This window comes from Rhinichthys klamathensis, unplaced genomic scaffold (assembly GCF_029890125.1).
Source record: "Rhinichthys klamathensis goyatoka isolate OS25496 unplaced genomic scaffold, OSU_Roscu_1.1 h1tg000044l_1, whole genome shotgun sequence".
Taxonomy (NCBI): domain Eukaryota; kingdom Metazoa; phylum Chordata; class Actinopteri; order Cypriniformes; family Leuciscidae; genus Rhinichthys; species Rhinichthys klamathensis.
The window spans coordinates 231,114-248,496 of record NW_026606591.1 but is presented as its reverse complement, the minus strand read 5'-3'; the positions used below and the strand labels follow the sequence as shown (position 1 = coordinate 248,496).

The window sequence follows — 17,383 nt, the reverse complement described above, 5'->3', positions numbered from 1 at the left end:
ACAGTGTTAGTATACGTTTATTACAATGTAATTATACATTTATTAAAGTGTTATACATTTGTTACATTATTATTATTATACATTTGTTACATTATTTTGTTACATTATCCTTTTTGAAAAAAGTAGCGATTCACAGTAGCGATTTAACTGAATCTGTAAGTCAGCTACACTGTTTAATTCTGAATTATATATTTTATTCTGGTGCGCTTAACGTTATCGTTTTCTCAGAGTTTAGGCTCCTGTGTAATAGTAGCCTAGGCTATTAAGCAACTCAAACATACCAAACCAACAATTACTAAAAACACACAAAAACTGATTTTGCACGGGCATTGCACTAGTAAAATAGAATTTTAATATAAAATAGATTTTCAATATAAAGTAGAATTTTATACATTTTAACAAAATTCTATTTACTTACGAAAAAGACCTTTAGCCCTATCAGGCCCTTGAATCCCGTTCAGTCTTCTTGTACATTATGTGTGCACGAGCAATGGCTGCAGTTTCACTTAACAGCCACCGGTGTCGCTAATAACAAGAGTTTATGAAATCTATATATAACCCCTTTTAATATCTATGATGTTCATTGGTTAAACTCATTTTTGTGACACAACAATGTAATAGCATTTTGCTTCTTAGCCAGATTTGGCACGATTTCAAATATGGCAGATTTTATGACCATATTTGTACATCACAGGATAAGTTAAGATCATCTAGTAAAGGAAAAAGGGTGAATACAAATGATTACATGAAATGGTGACCAGTTATAGGATGGAAGACGTGCAAAAAAATCATGAACTGCGTTAATTTCATTTTTTTTCAAAACTCTAATATTTTAACTAATTCTTATTGCCAAAGCTCTAATGAAAAGAAGCAAACATTGCGTAATAATGTTCAATCACTAATTTTATTCTTCAACATCAGGTATGAATCCAACACTATAAAATTAATTGGGTAATAAGGAATAAAAAGTCACATCTTCAAAACCAAACACCGTTTATAAATAAAACAACACAGTGTTACATTGACATTTGTGCATAAAAATGCTGTACTTTGGAATTGAGTTGAGGTCTGAATAATAATATTCACAGAACAGATTAGACATTAAATACGTGTTTATAGGCCACATCGAAGAATTGTGCAGAGGATAACGACGGGTGAGGGTTTAATACAACTTAAACGCATTTCGACAAGCAAAGAGGTTGAATCATCTGCATACAGAACGGAAACAACTTCCTAACATCTAATGAACAGAAACGTCAACTTCCTGAGATGGGTAAACATTAAGAAGCAGGAGTCATGTGTGCACGACCAAAACGTTCAAGTGTGACGGGGAAGTTTATAATATCACTTCTAAAGTATTATTAGTAATACTTGACAGTGTAAGTCTTTTCCCTGACCGGGTAAGTGTAGCTAAACAACCAGCTATGTACCCTTGATGTACACTTTACACAGTTGTTGCTTAATTATTTATATTCAAATAACGTTTCATGCACGTTGTACATTTCTCAACTAAAAACTATCATGAAGTCAATGGAAAAAGAAAACAAAATCAACTGTTGCGGTTTCCCATTGTCTTTGAAATGATGCTGGAATGCTGAAGTCACTTTTCCGGGTCCCCGCTCATGATGAGCGTGACCTCCGGCACCTGAAGTTGCCCTTTGACCTTGTCGTGAAACTTCTCTCTGTAGCGATTGAACTCCATGATGCTCTCCGGCTCCTCTTCCAACCAGAACTTATCGAACTCGTACGCCAGGTAACCTACAAACAGAGACAGAGGAAACACGAGACCTAAATTGAGAGGAGTTTCTGAGCGAAAAACAGGTCAAAAAAAAAAAAACCCCTTTTTTTTTTTTTTTTTTACATAAAAGAAACGTAAGCCTATTTACTGTAATATAAGGTGAAAATGTAATACTTTATAAGTAATATGTAATACTCAAATAAGAATAAATGCAGTATGACTTACGCACTTATGAAAAAAACTTTTTTACTCAACATAGACTTCACATTTCTGCTGAATTTAAAAATGTTTTTTTTTTACAGTATTTTTTTTTAAATATTTTTTTTAAAGTAACGAGAACGAGAAAACGAAGCAAAACAATATAGCAAAATATAATTTCTAATTTTTTATTTTGGAATGAATATTATTAGACCATGATTTTGACCAATTTTGTCTCTATCACTCTTCTAAAAAAAAAATGTAATACACTATTTTTAAACATTTCTATGGAAGTGATTTTATCTTGATATATTTTCAAATATAAATCTATCTATAACGTGTGTGTGTGTGTGTGTGTGTGTGTGCTCACAGTAGAACTGATGGAAGTCCTGCATTTGTGGTTTTCCAGAGACTGTGTTATAGAAATGAAGCTTCAGAGCGTCACTCTTCATCAAGCTGTACGCCATCTCAGTCAGATTGATGCCCACTATGGCATACGAGTACCTGCAATGACACAAAGAAATTACAACAGCTATCAATTTCACTAACTTTGTGAGTGATGATGCGGAGTAACACTGAGTGTATGCCGTAGAGGACTTACCCTAGTGTGGGGTGATTCGCATGTGACAGGACCTGTCGGGCCGCGTCGGTGTATTTCTCACTGAAAAAACTGAGGAAACAAAGAAAAGCATGAATGATCAAGGAAGCAACGGGATGAAAACATCCCCTTCCTGTAATTCATCATATTCAGAAAGGTTCCTCATACAGAAGGTTTGTGAGTCCCAGCATCCCCATCCCTCTGAAGTCAGTCTTCGGGTCATCGCCCTGAAAGCCGATGTCTCCCCACTGCTTCGTGATCCTCGATTCCAGCTTCTCTGACGGCATCAACAGCTCCCACAACTGGAGGAGAGCAAGCAAACACACACACACACACACACAGCAGTCAGAGCTGAAGCTCAAATCATAGTCCGGTATGATATCAGACTGTAAATCATGGATCACCTTCAGAAGCATGTTCTCATGTTCCTCGGCTTCAGAGTCGAACACCTCTTTTCTTAGTTCCTCAACCGCCTCAAACAGATTGTTATATCCGTTGATTTGCAACAAGCATTGACGAAGATTCACCTTAAACCTGTAAGAGATGTAAAACTGCTATTAGACCTAGATAATATCCACAACATACACATATCTAAAGTTCATTCTGTTTACAGCTGGTATTAAGATGCGTTTCGGTCGATCGGATCACAAGTGGACGACGCTAAATACAGGGGAAGAATGTCTTAATGTATGAATATTTATTAAAAAAATGCTTTGATATTAATTTTAATATTCATTTTGTTTTAATTAGGGAAAACTGATTATTTCCAACTAGATTTTTACATGAATACATTGCAAAATATTATGTTGTTGATCTTGTAGTTTCTGAGCAGTTTTTTTTTCCTTGAAATATTGTTATTTCAGATTAAAGGATAATTTTTTTTTTTTTATGTGTAATTTGTATTTTGAAAAAAGTTTGTTAACAATAAATATACTGTTAAAAACAAAATCTTACATAAACATTTAGCTACAAACTTGGCAACAGAGGCTATTTGGTCAAAATGATGGTTCCTATAATCAGAAAAATGACAGTTTATGCCGTTTCCGAGCAAAATATATACATTTGTATTTAATAATTAATAATGTTAAAAAAAAAAAAAACAGATAATCGCATATTGTGAACAAAATAAAAAATGTGAATGTCTTCATTCAGTTGGGAAAATAAACTTAAAAGTGAAGTTAAAGCAATCTTAATAGAGCCTCACTTAGGATTTTTCTGCTCCTTGATTCTCTTTTCCCGGATTATTTGAGCCAGATGGTCCTCCAATTCATTCTCCTTCAAAGACAAAGCTGCTCGCAATACCTGACCAAACACAAACGTTTAAAGTGCACTATAAAGTGAGTTAATCAGATCAATCTTGGCTAAAGATTGTGGTCCACATCAATGTTTAGCTAATACTCAGATAATAAAGTGTTGAAGCAAACAGATTGTCTTTACACATACCTTGCTTTTGGAGGACTTCAGAGAATACTCTACAAAGGAAGGCATAAACGACAGGTTTGCAAAAGTGATGCATGGCAATTCAAATACTGTCTTAAAAAAACACATTTCAACCAATTATAATCACTACAAACTGGTCACTGCATGAACACAACTTACATTTTTGGTTAAACGATACCTTGAAAGGGATAGTTCACCCAAAAATGAAAACTGTCATTATTTACTCACCCCCATGTCGTCCCAAACCCGTAAGACTTTCGTTCATCTTCAGAAAACAAATGAAGATATTTTTATCTTTTGTCCCTCCATTGACAGTCTACGCAACTACCGGTTTGACGCTTAAAAAATATCATAAAGAGATTGTAAAACTAATCCATATGAATTGAGAGGTTTAGTCCAAATTTTCTAAAGAGACTCGATCGCTTTATATGAAGAACAGATTGAATTTAGGCTTTTATTCATATATCGGTACCTCAGTGGTTCTCGCACGCCAAGCGACCATTGTGTGTGTGCTGATGAATGTTTATGTGAATAAAAGCCTAAATTAAATCTGTTCATTATATAAATATTTCACTCTTCAGAAAATTTGGACCCAACTGCTAAATTCATATGGATTTACGATCTCTTTATGAACTTTCTGAAGCGTTAAAGTGGTAGTTTGGAGGGACAGAAAGCTCTCAGATTTCATCAAAAAGATCTTGTGTTTGGAAGCTGAACGGAAGTTTCACCTGAGGGCGAGTAATGACCGAATTTTCCGTTTCGGGTGAACTATCCCTTTAACTATTTACCGTATATAAATTTTAAGGCATACACAAACAAGTCTAGTCCACACATATCCTCGTCGTCACCTATCTGTGATGTCCTCAGAGCTCCGGCTTTGCATCGGGCACAAATGCGCTGTAACTCGCATCTTCCAGTGAGAATCCGGAGGAAGCATTTCAGCCAGAAGCGCAGACAGGAGGAATAGAAACATTGCCAGATATACCCCAACATCCTCTGAAACACAAACATCACCCGTTAGTTTCAGTCCAACTACTGCACTTTCTCCCACATGTATTATTAGGCACACAACAGGAATGCAACGTACACAATATGGACACTTTCCATGCATTTTCTTAGACTGAACTGCATACAGCTCATGCACACAGCAGCTCTTACTGTCTCTATGTCTACACATAAATAATGTACACTTCATTCATGCAAATGAGCTGCTGATCCTTGTACTCGGTCAAAACAACAAGCATTCTGCTAGGAATAAGCATTATTAGTAATCTATTAATCAATAAGATCTGTGCATGACTGTTTACACTGTCCACCATCGAATCAGCCCTCAGAACTCACACAAAGCACACAAACTTTTCAACTACACGACTAATATAGCTTATACATAATCCAAAAATTATCCTTTAAGGATACCAGCCGGACAACAACACAACAGGTTGTTCATGCACGAGACATATTGGCCATCAAAAACACAAATAAGCCGCTTGAATTCAAGTTCAACTGATAACGCAATTCACATGACACTGCCTCCGTTTATACTGCTTCACGTTGAATCGCTGCTTTTTCTACCATTCAATAATATGTACTAAAGATGTTATAAAGTGCAGTAACTGTATGGATCACACTTACTAGCAGTCACTTCGCCCGGAAATGATTCGGATTGTTGCGCATGCGCAGAATAACCCAGAGGGCGCAAGTGAGCCTTTCTGTGACTTTTTATTCTCAATACATTTATCTTTACTATATAATATACATAGATCATTTAGAATATGTTATTTATATAAAAACTACACTTATCTGTTTGAAAAGTGTTAGAGTAAGAATCACTGATCTAGATTAGACCCGTCTAGACCTTATTCACAGCAGCGCCATCTTTAAAAAGCGAGGCTGAGAGGGATTGACATGAATCTCCTCAGTGGGCTGTACTGTTATTGAATGTGTTATTGGATTGTTCTGCTGACAAAACAATGCAAAATAATCTTTTCAAGAAATTTCAGTAGACAAAAAACTACAGACAACATGTGCAGAGGAAAATTATTAATAGTATGGCAATCCGTTTTATCTTAAAATGTTCCCAGCGCTACTCGTCGTAATTCCATTTTTACTAGTAAGAATTAAATAGCTCTCAAATTCAGTTGTTACTAGTAAGAATGCAATTACAGAGCTCTGCAATTATACAGATCGTTAATGTGTTTTCTTTGACCAGTAAAAATTGAATTAGTGAGCTCACTAATTGTTATTGTTACTATAAGAATTGAATAAGTGAGCTCTCTAATTGTAATTGTCAGAATTGAATTAGTGAGCTCTCTAATTGTAATGGTTACTAAGAATTGAATTATAGAGCTCTGTACAAATGAATGGAAGTCAATGGAGACATAATTTTTACTAGTCAATTTGTAGAGATCTCCAACAATTGATTAGAGTAAGAATTGACAATTGTGACTAGTAAGAATTCACCTGTAGAGCTCTCTTATTTAATTCTTACTACTAAAAATGCAATTTCAATGAGTAACGTTGGGAACATTTTAAGATATGGCTTGCCATAATCTGAGCTTTTTACAGCAGATGCTATTGAAAACATGTTCCCACATCCTTTGAATATCCAAAGATATTTTAATTGAGACTGCACTTACAAAAAGCAATTTAAGCTAATGAAAAATGTATAAACTGAGCATAACTAGTAAAATGTATCCACTTAATTTTACATAGTTTTGCATAAAGCCACCAATGATGGGGAAAGTTAATTGTAAAACTAATGTGTTAGCTATATTGCGTTATAAAAGTAACTCTGATATTGTGTTGTAAATTTAAAAGTAATGCGCAACTTCATAGTTACTAAAAAAAGACAAAGTAATTGATTACATAACCCAAACACTGAAAACAACAAAGTACAGAAAGCACTTCTTAGTTCAGTTCAGTTCTATTTTTTGGCGTGACAAGTCTTCTGTGAACAAAAATACAACAGACCAAACACAAACCAGTTTTTTACTAAAATAATTAATGAATTATAACCTAACTCAGGAAAAAAAGCATACAGGGAAACAAAGTAAATAGCTCACTAGTACAAATCAGGCCACTCACACACCCTGTGAAGTGCAGTGCATTTAGTGACAGACAAGAGTAACACCGTAACAATCAAAACTTGTGGTTCTCTGCATGTATTTTACTTCTATATCCATCAGGAGGCACTAGCGAGCTGAAGCGTAGTAATGGCAGGTCCAGAGAGCGGTGGCCATCTTTGGGGATCCTCATGGGTGGAGGTGGAGGTGGAGGCGGGAATCTGGACGGGTTCGCACCACTGCCGTCATCATTTCCGGTGTTATTGTTGTCATCGCCATTAGCAACAGCATTCACGACACTGCTAATGCTAGTTTTCTGACAGCGAAGCAGGAACACCCGCCTAAAGTGTCGACGGTATAGATAAAAGATCACCAAAAGCATCAGCAAGATGAGCAACACGAGCAGGCCACAGATGGCGTAAACACCCCGGAGGATTGTGGGAGATGTATCGTTACAGTCTAGAAAGTGAGTGGAGAGGAAAATTAAGTTATGAAAGGCAACAAGAGAACAGTTTTTGGGAAAATATATATTTTTTATTTAATATGAGAGCGGACTAATCACCCATAAACAGTGTGGACCTGTCAATATAAACTTCTGAATATCAGTCTCTTACCAGGTTCGGGAGACGCCGCGCAAACGCTCGCTCCCTTGCGGTAACCATGGAGACAGCGACAGGAGTACGAGCCAAAGTGATTCACACACTCGGCGTGAGCGTCACACACCACCATTTGTGTCTCACACTCATTGATGTCTGTTCAAACACACACAGAAATTGACAGACTGATTACCTCTAGACTAGTTCTTAAATGCAGTCTTATGAGAGTTTGGTGGCCCCAGTCACTAGATGAGTAACTTGTAAGACAAATCTTAGCAGTTTATGCAACCGGCCACGGGTTGACCTTTGGATCAACTCTACACCTCAGTAAGGAACTGACACAGCAATTGTCCTTCAGAGGTGTGTGTGTGCGCGTGCGAGTGAGTGTGCGAGCAAGTGAATGTGTGAGTGTGCGTGCGTGCATGAGCGAGTGAGTGTGCGAGCGAGAGAGTTTACGAGCGAGTGAGTGTGTGTGAGAGATGTTTCTTTGCGAGCGAGTGTGCGTGCAAGTGCGCGTGCGAAAGAGTATGGGGTTAGATTTCAATCACAATTCTGCGCGCGCAAGATCACATTTTGAGCGTGCAAAAGGGAATGAACTGAGTTTTGCGCGGAAATGTTCGTCTCGCAGATAAGAAAATATTTCGAGCGAACGAAAATCAATTTTGTATTTAAATTAAGTATTTGGATGTGCGCAGACGTTCTCTTTCGCATGTGCAGTTTCACTTTCTTACTCCTCTCATACCAGCCCTGAGTGCTCTCTAAGCGCAGAAGCTCGCTTGCTCAACACAACCCAGCGTTACAAAATGCCATAATTCCAGCCAATCAGAGATGAGGCTGCCAAATTCTGATTGGCTGGCTTGACAACCAATCACAAGACTCCCTGCATCACCAAATGTGGAAGAGGAAAAATACATGGTGGAAGATGTTTATGTGTTTGATTTGTTTAATCACTTGAACACTTCAATTTAAGTTCAAATGTCTAATCAAGTCGTATTATTACTGTAACCTACATAATGTCCCAGTGTTTCCTACACCTCAAGTGGTAGATCTAACTTCTTTCTGAACTGCAAGTTATGTAATTAACATTGAATATGAATGTGACCGAGCCGGGGTCTCAAATGTTACACGTTTTCAGAAATGAAGATGTACATACTTTTCCCCTTTTAGTGAGATAAGTGTGTAAAACCGGTACATCACTCGCATCAGAATAAAATAAATAAAAATAAATCATAAACGTAGAAATGCAATGTAATAACGTTAAAATAATAAATTTACTTTATCCTTGGAATTATTTAAACAAAAACATTCACAGCAGAGATGTTCTGTAAAAACCGTACTAAAAAAATATACTGTATATTCTTATAAACTATTTAGGATGGATAGTGTACACATTGGGATGCAGGCTTGTTCCCCTCACAAAAAAATAAAAATCTAACTATGCGAGTAATTATATAGACTTTTTTTATATAGATATAGATTTTCACACAGTTATATTTGCATGTTTGCATTGTTACCCACATGTCCCACCCACATTTTTTTTTTATGAGGGGAACAAGCCTGCATCCCAATGTGTACACTATCCATCCTAAATAGTATTTAAGAATATTTTTTTAACGTGTAACATTTGAGACCCCGGCTCGGTCACATTCATATTCAATGTTAATTACATAACTTGCAGTTCAGAAAGAAGTTAGAACTACCACTTGAGGTGTAGGAAACACTGGGACATTATGTACAGTAATAATACGACTTGATTAGACATTTGAACTTAAATTGAAGTGTTCAAGTCATTAAACAAATCAAACACAAACATCTTCCACCATGTACCGGTATTTTTCCTCTTCGACATTCGGTGATGCAGGGAGTCTTGTGATTGGTTGTCAAGCCAGACAATCAGAATTTGGCAGCCTCATCTCTGATTGGCTGGAATTATGGCATTTTGTAACGCTGGGTTGTGTTGAGCAAGCGAGCTTCTGCGCTTAGAGAGCACTCAGGGCTGGTATGAGAGGAGCAAGAAAGTGAAACTTTGCACATGCGAAAGAGAACGTCTGCACACATCCAAATACTTAATTTAAATGCAAAAATGATTTTCGTTCGCTCGAAATATTTTCTTATCTGCGAGACGAACATTTCTGCGCAAAACTCAGTTCACGCACATGTGAAATGCCCTTTTGCGCGCTCAAAATGTGATTTTGTGCGCACAGAATTGTGATTGAAATCTAACCCCATACATAGCTAGGTTTCTGAAAGCACAGAGGAACCTGAAAAGTCATGTGACAAGTGTGCGATCACCTTCAGTAGAGACCGATGCAATGACGCCCTGAGTTCTGCTGGTTTGGGATTTGATGGTTCTGTCCTGTAGCTCCTGCAGAGCCGACTGAAGATCCCCTACAGTGGCCTTCTGAAACCTCAGCCACACGATGAAGAAAACACCAGAACTCAACCTGCAAACAAACCCATGGATTGTGTGTCAGCAGACCTTCTAGAAGAAGCTCCCAGTGAACATGCTTCAGGAAGTGCTCACTTCTTCAGTCGTTTGAAGTCCAGGCTCTTCAGGGTGAGAAGTCCACACGCTTCTCGCATCTGTAAACCAATTTTGAGCCCAAAAGTAGCCAGAATGACAACAATATTCTTAATATATAAGGGAATCACAATATTTAGTGAATTTGTGTGACCCTGGATCACAAAACCAGTCACTAGTCGCACGGGTATATTTGTGGCAATAGCCAACAATACATTGTAAGGGTCAAAATGATCGATTTTTCTTTTATGCCAAAAATCATTAGGATATTAAGTAAAGATCATGTTCCATGAAGATATTTTTTACATTTCCTACCGTAAACATTAAAAAAAAATATATTTTTGTGAGTGGATGCCAGATTCCAGATTTTCAAATAGTTGCATCTCGGCCAAATATTGTCCTATCCTAACAAACATACAGTACATCAATGGAAAGCTTAATTATTCAGCTCAATTATAAATCTCAATTTTAAAAAATTGACCCTTGTGACTGGCTTTGTGGTCCAGGGTCACATATAAGGAATCATAATGGTGAGCATCACCATGTGCTCGAGAGCAGATCTGAGGGAAGAGGATCCTTCATGATGTCCAGGCTCCAGACGGACCTCGACACCCGCCTCCAGCAGCAGCTCTGAGTGGACAGATGATGTCACAGCAATATGCAGAACTTTGTTATTTTGATTTTAATGATAAGTGGCAGCTGAATGTTGAGGTTAATGTGGTACTCGGTCTGAAAGCACGTCTCACCGCCAGGTAAATGACTGTAGTGTGTGACATTTCCTGAGGTCTGCTGGTAGTGAGCTTTCTCTGTGGATGGAAACAACGGTTAATGCAAGAAAACCCAAGGTAAAGCTAAAATGTCTGGGTCATATTTAAAACTAATAATTATTATTACTAACTTTTTTAAACAATAAAATCATTAATATTGGTAATATTACCTTTTGGATGATGATGATGGATGATAACAACAATAAAAATGTATAATTATAATTATTAATAATAATGATTTTTTTATTATCTTTTCAAAACATGTTCTAATAAAATCATTAATATAGTTAATATTACCCCTTTGATGATGATGATAAAAATAATACATATTATTATTAACTTTAAAAAACAAAAATAATTACCACTTCGATGGTGATTACGTTTATTATTAATTTTTTAAACATTAATAAAATCATTTATATTACCCCTTGGATGACGATATTATTATTATTGTTATTATTAACAATAACAATAATTATGATTAACTTTTTATATATTAATAACCTCATTAATATTTTTAATATTACTACCCCTTTGATGATGAAAATAATAATAATCCACCAAATTCTGAATGAGATAAAAAATATGTATTATTATTATTGTGCAATATTAACCATATTCATTATTTTATACGCAATAATAAAATAATTAATAGGTAATATTACCCCTCGCATAATAATAATAATTTAGGCCATTTTTAATTTCTTTAAGTAATTTGAAAATGTTGGTGTGCTTGATTGTCATGAAAATAATTACAATAGGAAAACTCCCCAGCGATGGTCATAAAAGAGTCTCTCTTTATGCCATACCTAATGCTTTTTAGATGTAAAGAATGTAACTGCACCTTTAGATCTGCGGTGTAATTTGGGTTGTGCGTCCAGTGTGTCGCCGCTCTCAGTCCCTGTCGTCTCCATAGAAACGTCTTCCCCGTCATCCCGCTGTCCCACTCTCACCCACCTCACTTCCCCAACACCAGACGCCATTTTGGCTCTGTCCGGCTCGGTCTCATCGGAAGCGCGTGCTTGTGCGTCCACATTCCTGCGCGTGGCAGACGGAGAGCGAGCGACGGGTTTAACAGCTTCGGTCCAGATGTGTGGCATGCGAGTGTGTGCGCTGAGTGTGTCTGTGTGAGCAGCCTGGTATCTGGAGCGGATTCGAGACGGTCCACTTCCCGGTTGGTTTTGCTGGGTCTCAGGGGCCCACCGTCTAGCTCCTTCTTGTGACGTTGGAGAAAAATCATCATCATAGTATGCATCATCATCGGATGAAACCTCACCGTCGTAACCAGACGCTAGAACGCGAGGAGCTGAATCCATAGTTGAATCCGCGGGACTCTTTTCCCAGGATTCCCTTTTCCCATAATGGAGTTCATTAGTCTCTGAGGTGGTCCCGAACGCCCCTGACCCGGTCAGACCAGAAGAAGTGGTTAGGTTGTTCAGACCTGGCGGAGCATCCGTAACTGCATCCGCTTCATCTCCATCTAATGCTGCTTCTACCACGCCTATAGGGATGCATGGGAAGAGAAACACAGAGTGCAGCTGGTGTCAACATCTACACATCAGTCTACTGAAAAAATACAAATAAAAACTCACCTTCATACATACGTATTTATTTTTTATTGAAGAGGAAAAACATGCACACTAAAATCTATATATTCTATATAAAATATCTAAATATTTTCACTGAACATTAAAAGGCAATACATACACTCACCTAAAGGATTATTAGGAACACCATACTAATACTGTGTTTGACCCTCTTTCGCCTTCAGAACTGCCTTAATTCTATGTGGCATTGATTCAACAAGGTGCTGAAAGCATTCTTTAGAAATGTTGGCCCATATTGATAGGATAGCATCTTGCATTTGATGGAGATTTGTGGGATGCACATCCAGGGCACGAAGCTCCCGTTCCACCACATCCCAAAGATGCTCTATTGGGTTGAGATCTGGTGACTGTGGGGGCCATTTTAGTACAGTGAACTCATTGTCATGTTCAAGAAACCAATTTGAAATGATTCGAGCTTTGTGACATGGTGCATTATCCTGCTGGAAGTAGCCATCAGAGGATGGGTACATGGTGGCCATAAAGGGATGGACATGGTCAGAAACAATCCTCAGGTAGGCCGTGGCATTTAAACGATGCCCAATTGGCACTAAGGGGCCTAAAGTGTGCCAAGAAAACATCCCCCACACCATTACACCACCACCACCAGCCTGCACAGTGGTAACAAGGCATGATGGATCCATGTTCTCATTCTGTTTACGCCAAATTCTGACTCTACCATCTGAATGTCTCAACAGAAATCGAGACTCATCAGACCAGGCAACATTTTTCCAGTCTTCAACTGTCCAATTTTGGTGAGCTCTTGCAAATTGTAGCCTCTTTTTCCTATTTGTAGTGGAGATGAGTGGTACCCGGTGGGGTCTTCTGCTGTTGTAGCCCATCCGCCTCAAGGTTGTGCGTGTTGTGGCTTCACAAATGCTTTGCTGCATACCTCGGTTGTAACGAGTGGTTATTTCAGTCAAAGTTGCTCTTCTATCAGCTTGAATCAGTCGGCCCATTCTCCTCTGACCTCTAGCATCAACAAGGCATTTTCGCCCACAGGACTGCCGCATACTGGATGTTTTTCCCTTTTCACACCATTCTTTGTAAACCCTAGAAATGGTTGTGCGTGAAAATCCCAGTAACTGAGCAGATTGTGAAATACTCAGACCGGCCCGTCTGGCACCAACAACCATGCCACGCTCAAAATTGCTTAAATCACCTTTCTTTCCCATTCTGACATTCAGTTTGGAGTTCAGGAGATTGTCTTGACCAGGACCACACCCCTAAATGCATTGAAGCAACTGCCATGTGATTGGTTGATTAGATAATTGCATTAATGAGAAATTGAACAGGTGTTCCTAATAATCCTTTAGGTGAGTGTATATATGTATGTAAAATGTAAAAATGTGTATGTAAAAATTATATGTATGTGTTTTTAGATATCTTATGGAATACACAGTGTGTATATATATATATATATATATATATATATATATATATATATATATATATATATATCTCAGTATATATTCCATAAAATATCTAAAAAATAAATAAAATAAACAATTTAAAGATTTTTTACATAATAATATTAATTATTATTATTAAAATGAGAGCAAGCATTTTAGCATATTTAGCCCCTCCAAATTATTAAAATATTTTCAATGAAGAGGAAATAATTATATATATTAACATATATTTTATAAAACTAAACATATTTTTATAAAATATAAAAAAAATGTTATACAAATAATAATAATCTTAAAAATAAGAATAAGAGAGCAGAGATTTTAGCACATTTAGCCCCCAAAATATCTAAATATTTTAAATGGAGGAAATATTACAGCGGGATAGATAGATAGATAGATAGATAGATAGATAGATAGATAGATAGATAGATAGATAGATAGATAGATAGATAGATAGATAGATAGATAGATAGATAGATAGATAGATAGATAGATAGATAGATAGATAATGTATAGTATATGATATACAAGATATGCATATAGCATATTATATTCTTACAAACGATTTGACAGCACTTAATTCTAGAGAGTGAGTGTGTGTGTGTGTGTGTGTGTGTTATAAATAACTCCCTCACCATCAAACATGAGATCAGGAATATCCAGTGGTCCGAAAGCTTTATAGCGTCCGTAGAAGCCCCTGTAGGGGGCGGGCGGGTCGCCGTCGATGAGCAGCACCACCTGGACAGTGTTGGACACCGAGGTGTACCTGGCCTTCCTCCAGCACCTCTCCAGGACCCTCTGCCCCCCCGCAGCCGACGGAGACTCATCCAGGTGGATCTGATCGCTCTTCAGCTGACAGGAGTCCGGTGTCGTGAAGTCCTCCAGGTACAGGTCCACACGCTTCCCAGGATGCACCTGGATGGTCCAGTTGCACCACACGGCGGGGTTTGAGCACAGGTAGTCGGGGGAGAAGAACTCACCGCTGTCAGCGTGCAGGACCTGATGGCAGCTCCGCAGGGCATAGAAGGCGTATTGCTCTCGCCCTCCACCTGGAGAGAGAGAGAGAGAGAGAGAGAGAGAGAGAGAGAGAGAGAGAGAGAGAGAGAGAGAGAGAGAGAGAGAGAGAGAGAGAGAGAGAGAGAGAGAGAGAGAGAGAGAGAGAGAGAGAGAGAGAGAGAGAGAGAGAGAGAGAGAGAGAGAGAGAGAGAGAGATAAGCACACCTATCCCCCAAAATATTTTCATTAAAGAGTAACTCTACTGGCTATATAAAGGAATAAAAAAAGATAAATTAAAATAATGTTAATAAATACATATATTTATTTTACAAAATTAACATTTAATTTCATAATTTCTTTTTAGCTTTACCGTAATGTCTCACACAATGGTCATTATTAAATGACTCTTATTAAAAGGTTTAGTTCACACAAAAATATTAAATTCTCACTTACCCTCATGTCATTTCAAACCTATAAGACTTTCGTTCATCTTCGGAACACAAATGACGATCTTTTTAATGAAATCTGAGCGATTTCTCTCCCTCCATTGACAGGGTACGCAACTAAAACTTTGAATTGATATTAAACAGCTCAATTCCATATGAATTTATGAGTTTAGTCCAAATTTTCTGAAGAGACACGATTGCTTTATATGATGTACAGATATAATTTAGGATTTTATTCACATATAAACATCCATCAACTCACACATCAGTTGTGGTAAACTGAAGCTCAAGCATGTTCTCTTGACGTGCGTTACGCAGCACGTTTGAGCTTCTGTTTATGTCCGCTGATCAATGTTTATATGTGGATAAAAAGCCTAAATTCAATCTGTTCATCATATAAAGCGGTTGTGTCTCTACAGAAAATACGGACTTAACCGCTCAAAATATGGATTAGTTTTATGATCTCTTTACGAACTTTCTGAAGTGTCAAAGTGGCGTAGACTGTCAATGGAGGGAGAGAAATCTCTCAGATTTCAACAAAAAGATCTTCATTTGTGTTCCGAGGATGAACGGAAAGTCTTACGGGTTTGTAACGACATGAGGGTGAGTAAATAATGACAGAATTTTTTTATTTTTGGTAGGCTAAGTCTAAAGCAAGAGCGCCATATTTTCATTCGTGCAAAAAGTTCATACTTATCATGTAAATGTGACTGACAGCCGTTTACCTGCGAATGCGTGGCCGTCATTTCTGTTGATCTGCCAAAAACAGAGAGTATGAGAGAGATGTGAAGCGATCAGATGATTTATGATGACGAGTTACTCACCTCAGCACTGTTTATCAAACGCGTCAAATAGATTAATATCAGAAGAATACATCGAGTCATTTTAGAATTATGATCGTGAACTGTCTACGTTGTTTTCAGTTGTTTGTTTTAAAACATAAACGGAAGAAGCTGCCAGCATCACCTGTATTATATCTGCAGTTAATGAGATAAGTTTACCTGTCGCGCATGACGTAATGACATGCGACGCTCTCTGGATCCAACAGAGGGCGCTGCTCGATCACGTAGATGATAACGTAAGCATAATATGAATCAAGCTCTGAATCAACATGTACCAATGCTACATTTTTCTGAATGTCATAATCATTTGTTGTATTCATTACTTAAAAGCTCATTGTTTTTTGTATTAAATTATTACATTGTATACCTTTTTGCTAAACTGTGATTTTGTACATTTCAGAAATAGCCTACATAACAGTTACCTCTGATAACAGATCACTCTAAATTGTAATGTGGACTCGTGCATTTTCTGTAAAGCTGCTTTGAAATATGTATTTTGAAAAGCGTTAAACAAATAAATGTGAAGTGAATTTAAATATGACGATGATATCATAGCAAAGTGCTTGAAGAGAGTACTCTGAAAGTATATGTTCCCTACATGAAGATATATGTCGACTTTATTTTTAATCTTAAAGTAAGCTTGATAGTACAGCAAACGTTTGCTTTAAATATAGCCTCAAACTTGTGTACTTCTTTGGGTTTAAATCCCAGGTAATATCTCAAATAACCTGCAGTATTTTTGAATGAATTGTGAGGATGTGCCACCAGGATCATCATGTGATCAAAAATGACTTCCTGCTGCATCCGAAATCACATACTCTCTTGAGTAGGTACTAATTTTGAATAAGTAATTACTTCACAACCACTAAAGAAGTACGTTTTATATAAGATGTGTAGGATGAATGAATCTGGCCGTACTACCTTTGCCATGTTGTCATTATCATGTGCCCTACCAGCGCTTTACTGCCATTCACAAATCCTCTCCGTGGCCTCATGGGATAGTAAAGTGTCCATCATGCACACTTCAGAATCTCACCGAAAGTAGGAGGTTATCCGGGTACTTTTTGCCTACTCTTTATGAGTACTTAATTCAGACATACTTCTTTTGTCATTGTTTTTCGCCTATTATATAATAGGGAAGTATTCGATTTCACATGCAGCCA

At 37.4% G+C, this 17,383-nt stretch overlaps 2 protein-coding genes across 2 annotated transcripts; both read right to left on the bottom strand.

The window, feature by feature from the left end:
- Positions 1-885: 885 nt before the first annotated feature.
- On the bottom strand, positions 886-5,669 carry elmod2 (ELMO/CED-12 domain containing 2). The gene is made up of 9 exons (XM_056247224.1): positions 5,607-5,669; positions 4,823-4,970; positions 3,978-4,006; positions 3,739-3,836; positions 2,939-3,068; positions 2,703-2,836; positions 2,538-2,606; positions 2,307-2,440; positions 886-1,758 (listed from the first exon to the last, which is right to left on the bottom strand). The coding sequence occupies exons 2-9, from the start codon at positions 4,965-4,967 to the stop codon at positions 1,601-1,603; spliced, it is 897 nt and encodes a 298-aa protein (XP_056103199.1). The 5' UTR covers positions 4,968-4,970; positions 5,607-5,669; the 3' UTR covers positions 886-1,600.
- A 1,397-nt stretch (positions 5,670-7,066) lies between these two features.
- Positions 7,067-16,382, bottom strand: zgc:66455 (uncharacterized protein LOC393502 homolog). Its single transcript, XM_056247214.1, has 10 exons — positions 16,203-16,382; positions 16,104-16,134; positions 14,572-14,985; positions 11,765-12,421; positions 10,900-10,959; positions 10,695-10,783; positions 10,157-10,215; positions 9,925-10,076; positions 7,651-7,788; positions 7,067-7,495 (listed from the first exon to the last, which is right to left on the bottom strand). The coding sequence occupies exons 1-10, from the start codon at positions 16,260-16,262 to the stop codon at positions 7,113-7,115; spliced, it is 2,043 nt and encodes a 680-aa protein (XP_056103189.1). The 5' UTR covers positions 16,263-16,382; the 3' UTR covers positions 7,067-7,112.
- Between the last annotated feature and the right edge of the window lie 1,001 nt (positions 16,383-17,383).

What these genes read in the sequence shown, in the direction of transcription:
- elmod2 (XM_056247224.1), bottom strand. Translation starts at nt 4,967, where the DNA reads ATGTTGGGGTATATCTGGCAATGTTTCTATTCCTCCTGTCTGCGCTTC. An exon ending in TCTGAGGACATCACAGATAG is followed by an intron (nt 4,007 to 4,822) that starts GTGACGACGAGG and finishes CTTCCTTTGTAG; the next exon opens with AGTATTCTCTGAAGTCCTCC. An exon ending in ATGAGAACATGCTTCTGAAG is followed by an intron (nt 2,837 to 2,938) that starts GTGATCCATGAT and finishes GCTCTCCTCCAG; the next exon opens with TTGTGGGAGCTGTTGATGCC.
- zgc:66455 (XM_056247214.1), bottom strand. Translation starts at nt 16,262, where the DNA reads ATGACTCGATGTATTCTTCTGATATTAATCTATTTGACGCGTTTGATA. An exon ending in GTTTGATAAACAGTGCTGAG is followed by an intron (nt 16,135 to 16,202) that starts GTGAGTAACTCG and finishes TGTTTTTGGCAG; the next exon opens with ATCAACAGAAATGACGGCCA. An exon ending in ATTACACCGCAGATCTAAAG is followed by an intron (nt 10,960 to 11,764) that starts GTGCAGTTACAT and finishes TTCCATCCACAG; the next exon opens with AGAAAGCTCACTACCAGCAG.